We start from the raw sequence: 19,491 nt of genomic DNA on the forward strand, positions 1-19,491 counted from the left end.
TATTTATAAACCACACAAAGCAACTTGTCACTTGTCATTGTTGGTCACCTCACATATTTCACCATTTTTATTATTATTATTGTCAATAATAATAATACCAATACATTAGGATAATATTATTATTATTACCATTATTGGTAATATCAATAATAATCTCAATAATAATTTTAAGGGTAATAAAAACACTTTCAGCAGCAGCATTTTCCTCTCCTCGCCCCAGTGCAGTATGGGAGAATCTAGCTGCTTGCCATTGGCAACAGAATTCATTTTTCCCCCCAGGCACACATTCCTTATGGTTGAGCTCTGGCTGGTATTTTAGCTACCTTGATGGTAGGAAAAATGAATTGTTGTCAAATTGTTGCCTAGAAATACATATAATATGTTAATGTTAATATTTTTTTAGTTTTGAACAAAGTGGGGAAGGGTTAGACCCTCTGTAAGGTTTTTATCATGGTCTTAGACCCCATTGGGGAGATTCACTGGGGATCTATAGTAGTGACTAGTGCAACCAAGAATTAAACCAAGAACGCAACATTTCAGAGTTGTCCCAGAACCAGAGGTGAGGGGAAATTTTTCCAAAGGCCTTTCTAAGTGAGGCATTCCCCAGCTTTGGGGATATTTCCTTTAACTTCCTGTTGCATTTCTGGGACAGGAAATGAAGGGAAAGTTTTCAAATGGTACACTGCAATAGATATGAACCAGCCCTAAGTAGAAAGAGACCATAAGGATGGTATTTCTGCCAAAAAAAAGTTGGCAGCCATTTTGTACTCTAAACCGATACAGACTGTAATACAATCTCATACCTCAGTAGAAACTCTAACGTGTAAAAAAAAAAAGCAAGAGGAGGCCATTTTATAAGGTCAACCATATATTTGGGTGGTCTGTGTCCCAGTCTCCCATCTCTTCTTGTTTCACTGGACACTGTCACTAGTCACAAAGAAAATCAGGAGCCGTATTTAATGATGTTGAACCGGTTTTATTGGTAAAATGGACACTAGGGGGTCACACGGTGGGGCATGCTTTTCCTCTTGAAGAACTTCCATTGGACTTTAATCGTAAGCATCCAGTCGTTGACATATAGGCTTTTACAAGCACATGGGCTGGCGTGCGCCTCAAAGGTAAGGGGGCGGACCCTCTCGGAGGGGCAGGGCTTGTGAGCCAGGCGCAAGGGGCCTGCAGTTCATTTGCCAGCCTTCTGGGCCTTCTGGGCGGACTTGGTGACCTTTCCGGCGCCTCCGCTTTTCTTCTCCACGTTCTTGATGACCCCAACAGCCACAGTCTGCCTCATGTCCCGTACGGCAAAACGCCCTGAAGGAGAGATGGTGGGAAGGAGCACTCAGGTAAAGTTAGAGATATTCACGCAAGAGAAAAATTATTTGTGCCCCTAATTTTGTAATCCAGACTTTTTATCCTTATAGTTCACATAATTGTTTTCATAGGTGGTGCCTAGGTTAGCAACGACATATAATGGCCCACATGGGTAATGAATAGGTCAGTAAGGTCACATAATGACCCTCGATGGTGGTGCTTAATCAATAATGTGACATAATGGCTCTTGCAGGTGGTGGCTGGTTTAGCAAGGTTACATAATGGATCTCACAGGTGGAGCATAGGTCAGCAAGGACATATAATGGTTATTGTGGGTAGTGGCTAGGTCAGCAAGGTCACATAATGGCTCTTGTGAGTGATGCCTAGGTCAGAAAGGTCACATAAAACCCTTGTGGTTGGTGCCTATGTCAGTAAGGTCACATAATGACCCTCATGGGTAGGGCTCAAGTCAGCAAAGTCACATAATGGCTCTTATGGGCGGTAGGTTAACAAGGTCACATAATAATCTTTAGGGGTCATGGGTGTTGTCTAGGTCAGCAAGGTCACATTATGGCTCTTAAGGGTGGTCCTTAGGTCAGCACCTCAGGTTTAGCACACCTAAAAACCTTATGGGTGGTGCCTAGGTCAGTGAGGTCACATAAAACTCTTGTGGATGGTGCCTAGGTCAGCAACATCACATAATGGTCCTCGTGGCTGGGGCCTAGATTAGCAAAATCACATAATGGCTCCTGTGGGTGATGGCAAGGTCACATAACAAAATCACATAATGGCTCTTGTAGGTGATGGCAAGGTCACATAACAAAATCACATAATGGCTCTTGTGGGTGATGGCAAGGTCACATAACAAGGACATAACATTTACATAATAGCCCTTATGGGCTGTGTCTAGGTCAACAGGGTCACATTATGGGCCCCATGAGTGTTGCCTAGGTCAGTAAGGTCATATAATGGCCGTTAAGTGTTGTCCTTAGGTCAGTGAGGTCACATAAAAACCTTGTGGGCAGTGCCTAGGTCAGCAAGGTCACATAAAACCCTTGTGGATGGTGCCTAGGTGAGCAAGGTCAAATAATGGTTCTCATGGCTGGGGTGTAGGTCAGCAAAGCCACATAATGGCTCTTGTGGGTGGTGACAAGGTCACATAATAACAAGATCACATAATAGCCCTCATGAGTCATGTCTAGGTCAACAGGGTCACATTGTGGGCCTTGTGGGTGTTGCCTAGGTCAGTAATGTCACATTATGTCCTTTAGGGGTGGTCCCTAGGTTTCAAGGTCATATAAAAACGTTGTGGATGGTGCCTAGGTGACAAAGGTCACATAATGGCCCTCGCAGGCAGTGCCTAGGTTGGCCATGTCACATAATGGCCCACATAGGTGGTGACTAGGTCGGCATGGCAGGACCATGCTCCAAAATATACAAAGCTGGACTGGGAAAGTCTGTTCCCTGAGGCCCATATCACTTCCTTAAGGTAAGTATTAGCAAACACTTGCTACTTGGCCACTTGGTCATACTAGCACTTGCACTTATTACATTGGTGTGAAGTGCGACTCACCTTTGAGGGTCCGCTTTTCAGCTTATGGGCAGTGCCATTTACCTCTTTCTATATATTTATTTTTATCAGATGATGTCATATGATGATGCCTTCTTAATATCCAGGCAAGAGCATAGAACTTTGGCTAAGAAATAGCACCTGACACTGCAAGGGAGCAGAGACCCTTAAAGCCGGGGTATAACTCTTGGCCCAGATGTGGGAAGGTAACATTGCATAGACTAGGGTGCTTGGCTTTATGGTAAAAATCTCTTGGTACCTTTTAGGTACAATATTAATATTTTGTAGCCATCACGGGCTTACCACTCCAATAACAATGTGGCCTATTGCCTGAACTGCGGTATTGGTGGCTACTTACCAAGTGGAGGGTACTGGGAGAAGCTCTCAACACACATGGGCTTTCCAGGAATCATCTCTACAATGGCTGCATCTCCGGACTTCAGGGCCTTGGGGTTGTCCTCTAGCTTCTTACCGGAACGACGGTCAATCTTCTCCTTCAGCTCTGCAAACTTGCAGGCAATGTGAGCAGTGTGGCAGTCAATGACAGGGGAGTATCCAGCACTGATCTGACCTGGGTGGTTCAAGATGATCACCTGCATAGAAGGTAACCAGGAAAGATGTAAGTGGGATAGAAAAAAAGGGTAAAACAAGTGTTTTTTTTGGTTCCTTTAACATCTTCTGATGGTTCTCCATAAACCTTGGTAGATTATCTCCATTCCCAGAAACTTTTCACTAATGATCCAAGTCACTGTCATTAGATGAGACTCCACCAGAGAGCATATGACACACTATTACTATGCTCTAAAGCAGGGGTCTCAAAACTTTCAAATTAAAGGGCCAGTTTACTGCCCTTCAAACTTTAAGGGGGCTGGACTGTAGTCAATGGGAGTAGAAAATGCCCTGGCATTGGTTAGAGTAAACAATGTCAAATGCTTGGTGGTCAGTGGAAGTAAAAAAAAAGAAAAATACATTATTGGTGTCAGTGGGAGCACTAGTGTCTCATAATTGGTGTCAGTAGGAGAATTAGTTCCCCATCTTTGGTGTCAGCAAAAGGAATTGTGCCCCATCATTGATGTTTGTGGGAGAAATAGTGCCTCGTATCAGTGGGCAGGCCACAGTTTGAATACCCCTGGTCCAGAGAAGGGGTCACCATACTTTCTAAACAAAGGGCCAATTTAATGTCCTTGAAATGTCCTGGCATCCACAGGGAGTAAACAATGCCCTATTTTTAATGTCAGTTGGAGGAATAGTGCTCCTTTGTTGACGTCAACAACAGGAATTAGGCCCCATTGTTGGCGTCAGTGGATAGAATAGTGGCCCATTGGTTGACTAAAGGCAAGCAAAGGGCCACATCTGGCCCCCAGGCCACAGTTTGAAGACCACTACTCTAGAGGAATACAAGGAGGTATCACTTAGGCCAACAACAACTTTGATTGGACTTCAGACCTTATCCAGTTCAAGGTTCTTCTAGGTGTATGGATGTGGGCACCAATGAGGATTTAATAGTGAAATAGTATGTGTCCCACTCCATATAAATCTCTTTTTGAAGGAGTGCACCAGAAAGTTTTTTTTTTCTTATTAGATGACTCAATAGCATGGTTTTCAAGCAGGTTTACAGACCTGAGAGGTGAACTGGGCAGCCTCCTGGGGAGGGTCAGCCTTGCTGTCCCCGCACACGTTTCCACGGCGGATGTCCTTCACGGACACGTTCTTGACATTGAAGCCAACGTTGTCGCCAGGCAGAGCCTCGCTGAGGGCCTCATGATGCATCTCCACAGACTTTACCTCAGTGGTGATGTTCACAGGGGCAAAGGTCACCACCATGCCGGGTTTCAAGATGCCAGTCTCTACTCGGCCCACGGGAACTGTGCCGATACCTGCAGAGCATAGGGAAACCTTGTCCAGCAAACAAAGAAATACTTACTAAGCAGGACTAACAGCAAGGAGCTTGGGTGTAAGTGGAGCTAAATTTAGGGAACAGTTAAATTACTAACCTGCATAAGGATAAACATTAAATGTCTGCATCCCTCCCATGATATCCTGCTGCTACCATCTGCTGCTGTGTAGTCACAAGATTATCCCAGAAGAGGATAAAAATATCTTAACTGGCTAACAACTTTTGTGTAATTTGCCATGTCTATGCATGTCTCTCATGTCTTTATCAGGCCTAGCCCAATTAATTTTTTTGCTATTTTTTGGATAAAGACGGGAATGGTCAAAAACTCCCTGTTTTTTTCAGTGTTTTGGTGCCTTGGGGGAGCTTCTCCTTCATCTCCTTTTCCATAGACACAACAGGAAGTGAAAGGAGAGGAAATCCTTCTAAAGTGAGGAGAAATTCCCCATGACAGTTATCGCCAGAACATGTATCCCCATTGACAATGGTTACCGGGGCAAACTGAGAAGGTGAATCTCAGTGGGAAACCCAAGCCAACAATGAAAACGAAAGTTGGGGTTCCAACCCTACCCTACTTTTTTGAAAATTTACACATAATGTGTTACACATGTAATGGATCCATGTTTGGTGCTCCTCTACCTTGGTTCACTCAAAGCCCATTGTTCCAAGAAAAAAAGCAGCAAGGAAACCATCTGTGACTCTTTTGTCAAAAAAGGTTACATAATGGCCCTTATGGCTGGGACCTAGGTCAGCAAACTCACATAATGGCTCCTGTGGGTGGTGGCAAGGTCACATAATAAGGTCATATGATAGCCCTCATGGGCCATGTCTAGGTAAACAGGGTAACATTATGAGCCTTGTGGGTATTGCCTAGGTCAACAATGTTACATTATGACCTTTAAGGGTGGTCCCTGTGTAGCAACGAAATATAGAGATGGTGAATCTCCCCATTGGGAACCCACGACAACAATGAAAACCAAAGTGGTGTTCTAACCCTTCCCTTCTCGAAAATGTACAAATAATGGGCTACAGAATCGAAAGGGAGTAGAACAAAGTGAATCAGTGATGAAGGATAATCTGTGTGACCTAGTAGCCAAGTCGATTTTTCGTTTTTTGAGTTGGAAAGGCTTAAAACTTGTCAGGTTCTGCAGCCATCCCAACAAATGAGAGGTTAACCCTCCACAGTGTGTGAAGTTCTCTATTAGTTGTCACCACAACAATAGTCCCCATTGGAAGATTTCTCTTCTATTTTTGTTCTGGTGACAGTTCAAATTTTGGATTTTCTTTCATTTTCAGTTCCTATGACAATGGCTACCAGGACAAACAGTGAGGTTGAATCTCCACATCGAGAACACAGACTAAATATAGGTTCAAATTCCTCACCAGGCTACAAAAACTACCGAAAAGTTTTGGCTTCATATGCACATCAAGAGGTCCCACTTCCCTTTGGCATGTTTATCAAGCAAAGTTCAAACTCTGTAGGACACATTGCAATCTGATTATATAATCTCTGTTAGATCTATCTATAAACAAAGTTGTTTATTGGCCTGTCTGATTGGATACAACTAATTGTAATGTTTAGTTCGACCCTCACATGACATGGCTATTAGTAAGATGATTGTTAGGTAAGCCCTCAAGTTATATAGTTGTTGATGTAACTAACAAACATTGTGCAGAGCTTGTAGAATCATATACTACTTTAAACACCCTGCCTTTTCCTGCCCAGAAGATGGATAGATTGAGCTTCAATGTCTCACCACCCTCTATTCCAATATTTTTTTGCAGCAGATGTTTGGTTGAGCATTGTGAGAGATGTTATGTTGTTGAGCTGTCTCTTATTGCATCACAGCTCTCCTGCTCTGCAATGAAGTTGATTTAGTGCCACTTACCTCCAATCTTGTAGACATCTTGCAGGGGCAGTCTGAGAGGTTTGTCTGTGGGGCGAGTTGGGGGCAGGATTGTGTCCAGAGCCTCCAGAAGAGAAACTCCACTGGCATTGCCTTCCTTCCTCTCCACCTTCCATCCCTTGAACCAAGGCATCTAAAGAACCAAGAGGGACATATGAGACAACCCAAATGCAGAAACCAATCCAAGGATGAGAAATCCAATCAATGCATGCAACATATACATTCTAAGCCCCTGTACACACGGTCGGAGATTTCCACAACCAAATCCGTCGGATTTTGCCTGTCGGATTTTGTCCGTCGGATCTTGTCCGAAACTGTTGCATACACACGGTCGGACAAAGTTGGCGAAAAATCCGATCTTTCAGAACGTGATGACGTAATTTCGTTACGATGGGACTACATTCAGGCTAGTAGCCAATAGCTTTGGTGTAGGAATTTGATCTGAGCATGTGTGGCACTTGGTCCGATCAAAATTCTCTACACATGATCGGAGTATGTCCGATCGGCCCAGTTGGTCAGGAAATATTTCCAACATGTTGGAAAATTGGGTCCGACGGATATTCCGACGGAATCAGTCTGATGCATACCACACACAGTCGGATTATCCGACGACACGGTCCGATAGGACACATTCCGACGGATTCTCCGACCGTGTGTACAAGGGCTAAAAAGTTTCAGGTAATAGCAGTAAAGTTTCGTTAGATAAAAGTCTGGTCTTGGGGTGGTTGGTGAAGGATAGTATTGTAATTTTTTCTCATCTATTTGAAAAAAAAGAAAACCTAATACTAAGTTGGGTAGAATAAGAAGAGTCTGAACCTTCTGCCAGGCTTTCCTTGCTGTCTGTGTTTTGTTGGGAATATTGTTCCTCGCTTTATATCCTAGAGCAGTGATGGCGAACCTTGGCACCCCAGAGGTTTTGGAACTACATTTCCCATGATGCTCAACTACACTGCAGAGTGCATGAGCATCATGGGAAATGTAGTTCCAAAACATCTGGAGTGCCAAGGTTCGCCATCACTGTCCTAGAGACATGCCAAAAGATACCGGTAAGTTGAAATCTCTCCAAAGGGGATAGGAGATCAAAACGTTGCCACCAGAGCAGGTGGGAGATTTCCCCCTACTCCTATTTCCAGTGATTGTTGGATTTTGGATTTATCTTCAGTTTCTGTCATGATGTCAAGAAATAAGGCAAAATCTCACCAACAATAACTTAGGCAGAAATAACCAGTCAAAAAAAACAAAAAAAAAACATGTTTTGTAACCAATTGTATAATGCAAAATTAACTGCCAACACCAAAAAAGTCCTAACCAAATTCTGACTTAGTAGGTCACCTGGGCACCCAGCATTGACGTGAGATTCAGAATGGGGACAGGCTCCAGCATTTAGGAAGTCAGTATGTGTACAGGATGTTCTCAGGTCTCCCACTGTGCTCTGTAGCGGCAGTTTGAACACAAAATGTACATCCCATCACATCATAGCTCTATCTTTGGTGGGATATTCCCCTTTTTGGAATCAAAGCCTCCTTTGTCCCTTTCACCCCTCTCCCCGTTTACATTTCATGTACAAATTGAGCACAAAATCTACTTATTTTGAACACCAAAATCCTTAAACCAGGTTAACATTTTTTGCAACCTTCAAATGCCTGGTTCAGTATTTTTAGATCTTAAATAAGTAAAAAAAAAAAGGCAAAAAGAGCACCAGTTGGTTTAATGGACCTTTTTCTAAAGCATTCATTCCTTATAGTCTGTGCATCCTTTGCCTAGTAATTTGCACTAAAAAATGTCCCTTCCCCTCGTAGTTTGGGCCAATAGGGAGTTGTGGAAGGATGAAGGGGATGTCCCCACCCTAGACTTTCTTAATATAAGTCAAGATTTCTTATTAAAGTACCCTGTGTTTTGGGTACCCAGGGCAGTTTTGATGATGGGCAAAGATGTGATCAAGCAACTATGAGCAACTGCCTGTGAGTTACAAGGGCACACAGACTACTTACATTTAATAACAGGTTGTTAGGATCTGTTCCATCACTACAACTCATTGTCTGTGGGCCCAAACAGGCAGAGTAGAGCCCATTAGCTCTGCAGGGTACCAGTTGGAAACTGCCAATATGTGTCTGAGCCCAGGTATTGCCCACTCTGATTTTGCCTCCTGAGATCTCCTTCTATCACATCGTTATTAAGGTTCTTCTGTAGGGACTAGTGCTCCTCCAGGATAAAGTGGTCTGCAGCAGTGCCACCTTGGAAGTCATGGTCTACAAAATGCCTTTTCGAAAAGTCCATCCTCCATCCTCTTCATCCTCTGGTGAAGAGCTGGTCCTCAAGGTACTCCTGAATAACCTGCTTTATGGATGTGTCCTACACCCGGCACTCCAGATGTCTCTCCAGTTCCAGTTCCTCTGTATGGACTTGTGCTCTTCCAGTATAAAGTGGCATTTGGCAGTGGCACCTTGAAGATCATGGTCTAGCAAATACCTTGTAGAAAACTCCATCCTCACCACCAGTGTCTCTGGTGAAGAGCTGGTCCTCAAGGTACTCCCTTTATTAATACATCCTACTCCTGAGACTCCAGGTGTCTCTTCAATTCCAGTTCCTCTGTATGAACTAGTGCTTCTCCAGTCTAAAGTGGTCTTCAGCAGTGGCACCTTGGAGGTCATGGTCCAGCAAATATCTTGTAGAAAACTCCATCCTCACCACCAGTGTCTCTGGTGAAGAGCTGGTCCTCAAGGTACTCCCTTTATTAATACGTCCTACTCCTGAGACTCCAGGTGTCTCTTCAATTCCAGTTCCTCTGTATGAACTAGTGCTTCTCCAGTCTAAAGTGGTCTTCAGCAGTGGCACCTTGGAGGTCATGGTCCAGCAAATATCTTGTAGAAAACTCCATCCTCACCACCAGTGTCTCTGATGAAGAGCTGGTCCTCAAGATACTCCTCAATAAGGACTGGTGCCCCTTCCACCTAAAGTGGTCTTCAGCAGTGCTACCTTAGAGATAATAGTCTACAAAATGGCTTTTAGAAATCTCCACCCTCACCACCAGTGCCTCTGATGAAGAGCTGGTCCTCAAGCTACTCCTCAATAACCTTCTTTATGGAGGTGTCCTACTCCTGGGACTCCAGGTGTCTCTCAAGTTCCAGGCTTACTTGGTCTTCCGGACCCTCTGTTCCTTTCCTCCGTTCTGTTCCACCAGCAGAGCCAGGAAGACAGTGTCTACCTTTCCATCTCATAATGGATGGCAGGCATACAATACTGACAACAGCTAACGTTAAAGTGAACCTGTTAGTACAACAAGCTAATGCTGACTTATCTCCAGATAACATCTCCAAATATCTATTATCCTTATTCTTGCATGCTGAATAGATTGACTTAGGTGGTATCAGCCTGCCCATAGATGGTTCGAATCTCGCCAGTTCCCTGCTGAACTGACAGAGATTTGAACCGTTAATGGGCAGCTTTACACCTGGAACAACCAACACATTCTAAAAAGTTCAAACTCATCCTGGTCAGGGGTTTACAAAGTAGTGAAGTAAGGGATCAGTTTGACAGCCAAGTCAGCAATGGCTGCTCCTAGATTTCTTTCCCTACAGGTCCCCTTTAAATGATCTCAATCCTAATCATATGAAAATGTTTATTCCCTAATGAATGTCATAAGGTCTCTTATATGAACCATTTATGTTTAATGCCTCTTTAATGTCTCTTTAGGTTTCTTTGCCCCTCAGAAGGTATACTGGCCCCACCCACCCACTGGAAGAGCGATGTAAAGGCCTTGTTTGGATGGCAGAGGTTCTGCTTGTGCTGGCAAGCTGTCCTGATCTTTTTATAACCGGCTTTATAGGATCCGATGTCCGCGGAATGTTCTGGAAGGGCCAGATAGACAGTAGTGTTGAGTCAGGGCCCCGTATATCTAATTGAAGACATTGCGGGGGGGGAGGAGGTGGGCGGCAGTGGCGTTTTTCAGCGCTAAGTGCAGGCTTGCTTTCCTCAAGATATTAGCACCTGCAATTAGCACATTACACCATGCACACCTCTTAGTCACACAACCAGAAGGCGATGGCCTTCCATTGACCACGACCCAAAGCAAACATCTGATACAAAAGATTATTCAAAGCTTAATTTTACAAAAAGTCTGTAGAGAAGAAAAATCTACATTAAGAAGAAGTGCAATCCTAAAGTGTAATGATGTAACCCAAAAACACAACAAAAACTGACCCATGTACACGTTTTTGTTCAAAATGGATATAGTTAAAATATGTTATCAATGCCACCATGCCAAAAACATGTTATCAAAGCCACCGTGCCCAAAAACATCTGGGGCACATTTCAGAAGCTAAAGACCGACCCCCAGGGTTTTATCTAACACACCACAGCCAGATTCAACAGGCCTTTAATGGGGCTTCTCGGGAATGGGGGGGGGGGGGGGTGAATGCAGCAGCTTGTGCAACCACCACAGAAGTTGGAACCGGGATCCGTCAAACAGTTTTGCTGCAATTTGGGGCTATTTCTAACACAAGCTGCCTGAGATGAGACAGGAGGTGAAGGGTAAAATGTTTGACACTTGGCAGGCAGCGCGTGCCTCTGATGGAGTCCAAATGCAACATATTCCTCTTTGATTTGATTTCACCTTTGATAACAAAGTTCTCAAAGTACTGAAATAATATATATTACAATAAAAACACAGTTCTGATTGGCTTATGCCCAATCTTGCTATGGTTGCAATGTTTAAGGCTCGGTTCACACCTAAACCGGCCGCGGATCGCACAGTAACGCTGTCCATCCCTGTTCTCTGTTTCGGGGATGAATCAGGGCAGAATGTTTGCAAAGACGCCCATCGTTTCTGTGCAGTGCGCTCTGCAGCCGCCCCGGAGACATGTGAACAGCTCCATAAAGAGCCTGTCGTATTCTCCTGCTATGCAAATTGGATGCAGAGAAATTTGCATCCAATTTGCATAGGTGTGAACCCAGCCTAATGGGTTAGTCCACCCAAAACTTGTATTTCAGTGTTTGGTGGATGCTGCAGAATTAATGCCTCTGACAGTTTCCGCTACCTCTCAGCGAGACCCCAAGGTTTACACCTGCTGTTATCATTATGAGGGGTTCTCAAAATCTCTGAGCTGAGCGCTCGGGTCTGTACACCTGCTGTGCCCATTATGAGAGGTTCCCATCATCCCTGTGTTGAGTTCCCAGGTCTGTACACCTGCTACGTCCATTATGAGGGGTTCCCACCATCCCTGTGCTGAGTTTCTGGGTCTGTACCCCTGCTGTGCCCATTATGAGGGGTTCCCATCATCCCTGTGTTGAGTTCCTGGGTCTGTACATCTGCAGTGTCCATTATGAGGAGTTTCCATTATCCGGGTGCTGAGTTCTCAGGTCTGTACACATGCTGTGCCCATTATGAGGGGTTCCCACCATCCTCGCACTGAGGTTCCAGGTCTGTACACCTGCTGTTTATATGCAACCACAGTGACCCCATACAGCTGTTGGAAGCTCCAGCACACTCCAGCTGTCTACCATAGAACTGCTAACACTATCTAGATGTTGTGCTATGGTGAGACAGTCCAGTGTATTGGTCCTAATTTGATAATATATTCCTATGGAATTCAGAATAGGTGGGATTTTCACAGTGCTTCTGTCTAAGCATGTAATCTCTTCAAGAGGCTTGTTCATTAAAGGGGAACAATATTCTTAAGGCAGACCTCCAGACAAGTAGAAAACCACAGTGCAGAGCCCCATGGGAACCAGCAGGGTGAGGCCCTGTCTGTCATGTCACTTACATTTGGGGATGGTTCCAGCATGTTGTCCCCATGCCAACCAGAGATGGGCACAAAGGGCACGGTGGCCGGGTTGTAGCCAATCTTCTTGATGTAGGCGCTGACTTCCTTCACAATCTCATCATATCGCTTCTCGCTGTACGGTGGCTCGGTAGAGTCCATTTTATTGATGCCTACAATTAGCTGCTTCACACCCAGGGTGTATGCCAGCAGGGCATGCTCACGGGTCTGCCCATTCTTGGAGATTCCGGCCTCAAACTCACCCACACCGGCTGCCACGATCAACACTGCGCAGTCCGCCTGCAGGGGGCAGTAAAGAGAATGACTGATTATCTATTGGACAGCTATCTATCCAACTATCCCACCCATCAATCAACCATCCATCCATTAATCCATTTATGCACTCTTCTATCTATCTCTCCAATCTCTCCAGCCTCCTATATCTATCTTTCCTTTTACTCATCTATCTATCTCTCCATTCTTTTCTATCCTATCTATCTATCTATCTATCTATCTATCTATCTATCTATCTATCTATCTATCTATCTCTCCATTCTTTTCTATCCTATCTATCTATCTATCTATCTATCTATCTATCTATCTATCTATCTATCTATCTATCTATCTATCTCTCCATCTATCTATCTATCTATCTATCTATCTATCTATCTATCTATCTATCTGTTATCAATCCATCCACTTCTATCTATCCATCCAATCTCTATTCTCTCTCTCTCTCACTCTCTCTTTCTTTCTATCTATCTATCCCATCTATCAATCAACCAACCATTTATCCATTTATACACCCTTCTAGCTATCCACCCATATATCTCTCCAATCTCTCCATCCTTCAATATCTATCTATCTATCTATCTATCTATCTATCTATCTATCTATCTATCTATCTATCTGTCTATCTGTCTATCTATCTATCTATCTATCTATCTATCTATCTATCTATCTATCTATCTATCTATCTGTTATCAATCCATCCACTTCTATCTATCCATCCAATCTCTATTCTCTCTCTCTCTCACTCTCTCTTTCTTTCTATCTATCTATCCCATCTATCAATCAACCAACCATTTATCCATTTATACACCCTTCTAGCTATCCACCCATATATCTCTCCAATCTCTCCATCCTTCAATATCTATCTATCTATCTATCTATCTATCTATCTATCTATCTATCTATCTATCTCTCCATTCTTTTCTATCCTATCTATCTATCTATCTATCTATCTATCTATCTATCTATCTATCTATCTATCTATCTATCTATCTATCTATCTCTCCATCTATCCATCTATCTATCTATCTATCTATCTATCTATCTATCTATCTATCTATCTATCTATCTATCTATCTATCTATCTATCTGTTATCAATCCATCCACTTCTATCTATCCATCCAATCTCTATTCTCTCTCTCTCTCACTCTCTCTTTCTTTCTATCTATCTATCCCATCTATCAATCAACCAACCATTTATCCATTTATACACCCTTCTAGCTATCCACCCATATATCTCTCCAATCTCTCCATCCTTCAATATCTATCTATCTATCTATCTATCTATCTATCTATCTATCTATCTATCTATCTATCTATCTATCTCTCCATTCTTTTCTATCCTATCTATCTATCTATCTATCTATCTATCTATCTATCTATCTATCTATCTATCTATCTATCTATCTATCTATCTATCTCTCCATCTATCCATCTATCTATCTATCTATCTATCTATCTATCTATCTATCTATCTATCTATCTATCTATCTATCTATCTATCTGTTATCAATCCATCCACTTCTATCTATCCATCCAATCTCTATTCTCTCTCTCTCTCACTCTCTCTTTCTTTCTATCTATCTATCCCATCTATCAATCAACCAACCATTTATCCATTTATACACCCTTCTAGCTATCCACCCATATATCTCTCCAATCTCTCCATCCTTCAATATCTATCTATCTATCTATCTATCTATCTATCTATCTATCTATCTATCTATCTATCTATCTATCTATCTATCTATCTGTCTATCTGTCTATCTGTCTATCTATCGATCTCTCCCTCCAATCTCTCCACCATTATATCTACAGTATCTCTTTAATCTCTCTATACTTTTCTTTCTTTCTTCCTTCTCACCTATCTCTCCACCAGTAGCGGCTGGTGGGTTTTTTTTGGGGGGGGGGGGGGGGCAAACAACCACCATCGGGGCGGCCGGCGGTGGCACTAATCCCCCTGCCCTCCAGTGTCCTCTGCTCCAGCACGGTGAACCCGATCTAGGTGGTGCATGGCAGGCTGCGGACAGTGGCTCCGGTATCCTCATCTCCAGCACAGCGGTTTTCGCCGTGCATCTCCTCTCTCCTCCTCCTAGGCGCTAGGCGTCCAATAGGATCGTCTGACGTTTTGACCAATCGGGAAACAGGTCTCACGGCTTGCTTCCTCATTGGCGGGGAGGAGATTTAGTGTGAAAATAGCGAATATTCATTTGCTATTGTCACACAACTGGGTGAGATTGGGCCCTGAGCCCACCCTTTCTTGAAGCTTATTCGAGCCTCTGGTTCTAATCACGTGTTTCAAACAAAATACCCCCCACCATTGGAATCCATAGTCCGGTGCCCTGTATGTAGATCAGGGGGCCGGATGCATGGATGGGGAGGGCAGCGCCTGTGCGCCCTCTATGGACGGGCCACCACTGCAGTCTCTACCTCTCTCTCCCCCACCTCCCCCTCTCTTTCTCTCTTTATCCATGCACCAATCCAACCCTCCATCCATCCATCCCTCCCTCCTTCTCACCTGTGATGTTCCAGTAATCATGTTCTTGATGAAGTCCCGATGTCCGGGAGCGTCGATGATGGTGATGTAATATTTGGTGGTTTCAAACTTCCACAGAGAGATGTCGATTGTGATTCCTCTCTCCCGTTCTGCCTTCAGCTTGTCCAGAACCCAGGCGTACTTAAAGGAGCCCTTCCCCATCTGTCAGGAGAGGAGATCACACATTATAATGGGCTACACCCGGGGCAGACCCTTCCCTTACCTTGTGTCATATGTACACCTATGTATGGCTGTCCTCCTCCAAGTATCTGATCTTTTATTCCATACAACTGTTTTATGCCTTCATGATTCTCTACTACAAGTCAACCAGACAAGGTCTGTCTGATTGAAAACAATGTCTCTGCAGTCTTTAATGACGCACTGTCACTCCATAGCTGGAAGTGCCTCAACAACGACCTTCATGGCAGAATCACCAGGGATTATTTTAAATCTGACCTCTGTCCTTCCCTTCAGTCTTGCACAGTTGTACCGGCTCCTCTCCTGGACTAAAATGGCTTACTCTGATTTCACTGCACACTGTGAGCTTCTCACAACGTGCATTAGAAGCTGCAGCAAGTCAGAGCCTGCCTGATTTCCTGGTTGGAGGACATTCAGAATCAGCTATTGGCTCCTGCTACTGTCAATCAAAGTCAGTGAGCCAATGAGAAGAGAGAGGAGGTGAGACAGAGCCACGGCTCTGTGTCTGGATGGACACACAGAGCCGCGGCTCTGCTCGGGTGCCCCCATAGTCACAGATCTCAAAAAAAATATTAAAAATTACATTACTATGTTAAAGCTGCTATGAGCCGACTGGACTGAGTAATGAATGATTGAGTTAGGCAGAGTGATTGGGCTTACATATGTAGCGCCGGCTCCTGAAGAGCATGCACCGTGTGTTTTTGAAATGTAATGTTAAATCTAAACCACAGTTTGGTTTGGGTTTGATTTCTCCAAATTTTGACCTCAGCATCAGTCTGACTAGACTACAAGGTGTTCTGCCTGGCCATGGGGGGGCGCTGTCACTTCTGGCAGGCATGGCAACACAGTCTGGTTGGGTGCTTTAAGGTTACTTTCTCTCCGAGTCAGCCCAGTGGGAGTGTCACTCTTGCTGTGCCTTCTGGGAGAGGGTACTTAAGATGCTGATGTCACGTGTTTTTGGGGTTCCGGTCCAGAAGTATGTTCTGACTGCTTGGTCCTGGTCCTCCTGACCAGCTCCCAGGATGCCTATGGCCTGGGGTGCGGATCCACCCAACATTACGTCTCGGGGCTGGCTAGCCCGAGGCGAGGAAACTAAGGCAAGGATTCGGAGGTGGTGTGATGCCGTCTCAGGTTGTGGAGAGGCCCAGCAACTGTAAAGTTATCCAGGGGAGGACTCTTCGGGAGAAGGCCACGCAAGGGTTGGCTTCTCAACAAGAGCCTGGTAAAGCTGAAGGACCTAAGTGAATCCAATCTCATGCAGTATCGCCGGACCGGCTGCAAGATACTGGTACCACACGAGTGTTCTACAAGTTTTCAAGTTTCCTTACACGTGTTCTATAATAAAGTCTGTGGCAGAGACTTGTTCCTGACTCAAGCACCCTGTTGGCTGCTAGGCCTGGAGAGAGAAGGACTATCCAATTAGGGTGAAGATCCAGCTGTGAATGGCTATTCTCTGGATTTATTCAAAGTAAGAGAGTTCTCCTATACCAGTGTTTCTCAACTCCAGTCCTCAAGGCGCCCCAACAGGTCATGTTTTCAGGATTTCCCTCAGATAAAATGGTTGTGGAAATCACTAAGGCAGTGAAACTGATCAAATCACCTGTGAAGAAGGTAACGGTAAGCCCATTAAAACCAGCCGCTCCTTCGGGAGTCAGTGCTACACATAGATGATTTATTATTATTGGTCTTTATGTATTAATATGTATTTATTATTCCTTATTCTTTATTACTTAGGATGAGTGATTGGGTTTACATAGATTACTTATTAAAATCAATGCGCAGTGCGATTGTGAAACCAAAAATATAAATAATTAGTGCTGCTACTTAAATAATAAAAATATCAATCAACAGGTGAAAAAAATCAATAAAAGAAAAAAACATATATATAATTTTTCCACAGTAGCGCTCAAGAAAAGTTGATTGAACAAAAATTAAAATAGTGTCCAAAAATAATCAATAAGTGTCCAAAAATAATGTGTCACTGTCCATAAATGAATAGTGGAAATCTATTACAATTCCACAGATATGAAAAGCAGTCCTCTTTGAGATGTGCAAAATATTAATTTGAACTAACACCAACTCTTCCACCACAGTGATAAACGGGAGATCAACCCCCTTAAGAAATAGACTCACCAGATGATGTTGCCATTCACTCTCGTGTTTGGCAACTAAGCTCAGGATTTAAATTGAAGAATCACTTGTAAAAGCCGCACTCCGTTCTCTTGTCCGATTTATTGTACAGTACACAGCAGTAGTTTTTTGTTCAGCAACATCACTGCTATATCATACCTCTGGACTGCATGCCACCAGATTAACCGCTTAGGATGAACCTGTCCTTGGGTTGAAGTGGTTATACCAAGTACCGTTCACATTCTTTTTGGCAAAAATTTGAAACCAGGGTTCTTAATTCTCAGTGAGGCATGTCTGGCTTGGTTGGGGAGCGAGGCGCGAGCTGAGGAGTACGGAGAATTAAGAACCCTGGTTTCAAATTTTTGCCAAAAAGAATACGAAAAGTACTTGGTATTCAACCCTTCAACCCGAAGGACGTGTACAGTATCTCACAAAAGTGAGTATACCCCTCACATTTTTGTAAATATTTTATTATATCTTTTCATTCCCTGAAATAAAGGTAAAATTGCGGCAAAATCGCCTGACTTTCACGCCGCAGCAGTGTGAAAGGGGCCTTTACGTGACAACACTGAAGAAATGACACTACAATGTAAAGTAGTGAGTGTACAGCTTGTATAACAGTGTAAATTTCCTGTCCCCTCAAAATAACTCAACACACAGCCATTAATGTCTAAACCGCTGGCAACAAAAGTGAGTACAGCTCTAAGTGAAAATGTCCAAATTGGGCCCAATTAGCCATTTTCCATCCCTGGTGTTACGTGACTCATTAGCGTTACAAGGTCTCAGGTGTGAATGGGGAGCAGGTGTGTTAAATTTGGTGTTATCGCTCTCACTCTCTCATACTGGTCACTGGAAGTTCAACATGTCACCTCATGGCAAAGAACTCTCTGAGGATCTGAAAAACAGAATTGTTGCTCTACATAAAGATGGCCTAGGCTATAAGAAGATTGCCAAGACCCTGAAATTTAAATCCTGAGCTTATTTGCCAAACACGAGAGTGAATGGCAACAGCATCTGGTAAGTCTATTTCTTATGGGGGTTTTTCTCCGGTTTATCACTGTGGTGGAAGAGTTGGTGTTAATTCATTTTAATATATTAATATATTATTAGTTTATGTATTAATATTTATTTTTTATTATTGGTATTATTATTATTTATAACTTGGGATGAGTGGTTGGGATGAGTCATTAGGCTTATATAGATAATTTTTTATTATTATTTATGTATTGTTATTATTATTTATTGGGATGAGTGATTAGGCATCGATTATATCTTATTATTATTTATTATTATTATTATTATTATTATTATTATGATTATTATTTATTACTTCAGATGAGTGATTGGGATGAGTGAATGGGAAGAATGATCGGTCTTACATGGATTATTTTTTATTATTATTATTTATTTAGGATAAGTGATTGGGTTTACACAAATTATTGAACTGTGAAATTATAGCTGCTATTTAACGGTTTGTATAATATATTTTTTATTCTTTATTCTTCATTGCAGTCTATTTTTTATAAATAATAGTGCAGGTTTTTTTGTATCTAATAGACTATTTATTATTATTTATTACTTGGGATTAGTGATTGGCCTTACATGGATTATTTATTATTAATAGCTGCTCTTACACATTTTTTATCATTTATTTTTTATCCTTTATGGCAGTTTATTATTTATAAATAATAGTGCATACTTTTTTTTGTACCTACAAGATTATTAATTATTATTGATGTAATATTATTATTAATATTTATTACTTTGGATGAGTGATTGGCCTTACATAGATTATTTATTTGTTATATTTGTTTATTAATTTATGACTTGGGATGAGTGATTGGGTTTACATAGATTATTGGACTGTGGAATGATAGCTGCTCTTTCGCGGTTTTTA

General features: G+C 42.8%; 1 protein-coding gene across 1 annotated transcript in view; it reads right to left on the bottom strand.

Moving 5' to 3' along the window:
- Positions 1–955: 955 nt before the first annotated feature.
- The window catches only part of EEF1A2 (eukaryotic translation elongation factor 1 alpha 2), a 30,063-nt gene continuing 11,527 nt past the window's right edge, over positions 956–19,491 (bottom strand). The window contains exons 3-8 of the mRNA XM_077460360.1: positions 15,249–15,428; positions 12,442–12,738; positions 6,662–6,812; positions 4,499–4,755; positions 3,237–3,471; positions 956–1,308 (exon numbers count right to left, since the gene is read on the bottom strand). Coding sequence (XP_077316486.1) covers positions 1,181–1,308; positions 3,237–3,471; positions 4,499–4,755; positions 6,662–6,812; positions 12,442–12,738; positions 15,249–15,428 — 1,248 coding nt within the window. The 3' untranslated portion in view covers positions 956–1,180. The remainder of the gene's footprint in view (positions 1,309–3,236; positions 3,472–4,498; positions 4,756–6,661; positions 6,813–12,441; positions 12,739–15,248; positions 15,429–19,491) is intronic.

This window comes from Lithobates pipiens, unplaced genomic scaffold, assembly GCF_037356315.1.
Source record: "Lithobates pipiens isolate NorthernLeopardFrog02 unplaced genomic scaffold, aLitPip1_a1.2 Scaffold_28, whole genome shotgun sequence".
Lineage (NCBI taxonomy): Eukaryota > Metazoa > Chordata > Amphibia > Anura > Ranidae > Lithobates > Lithobates pipiens.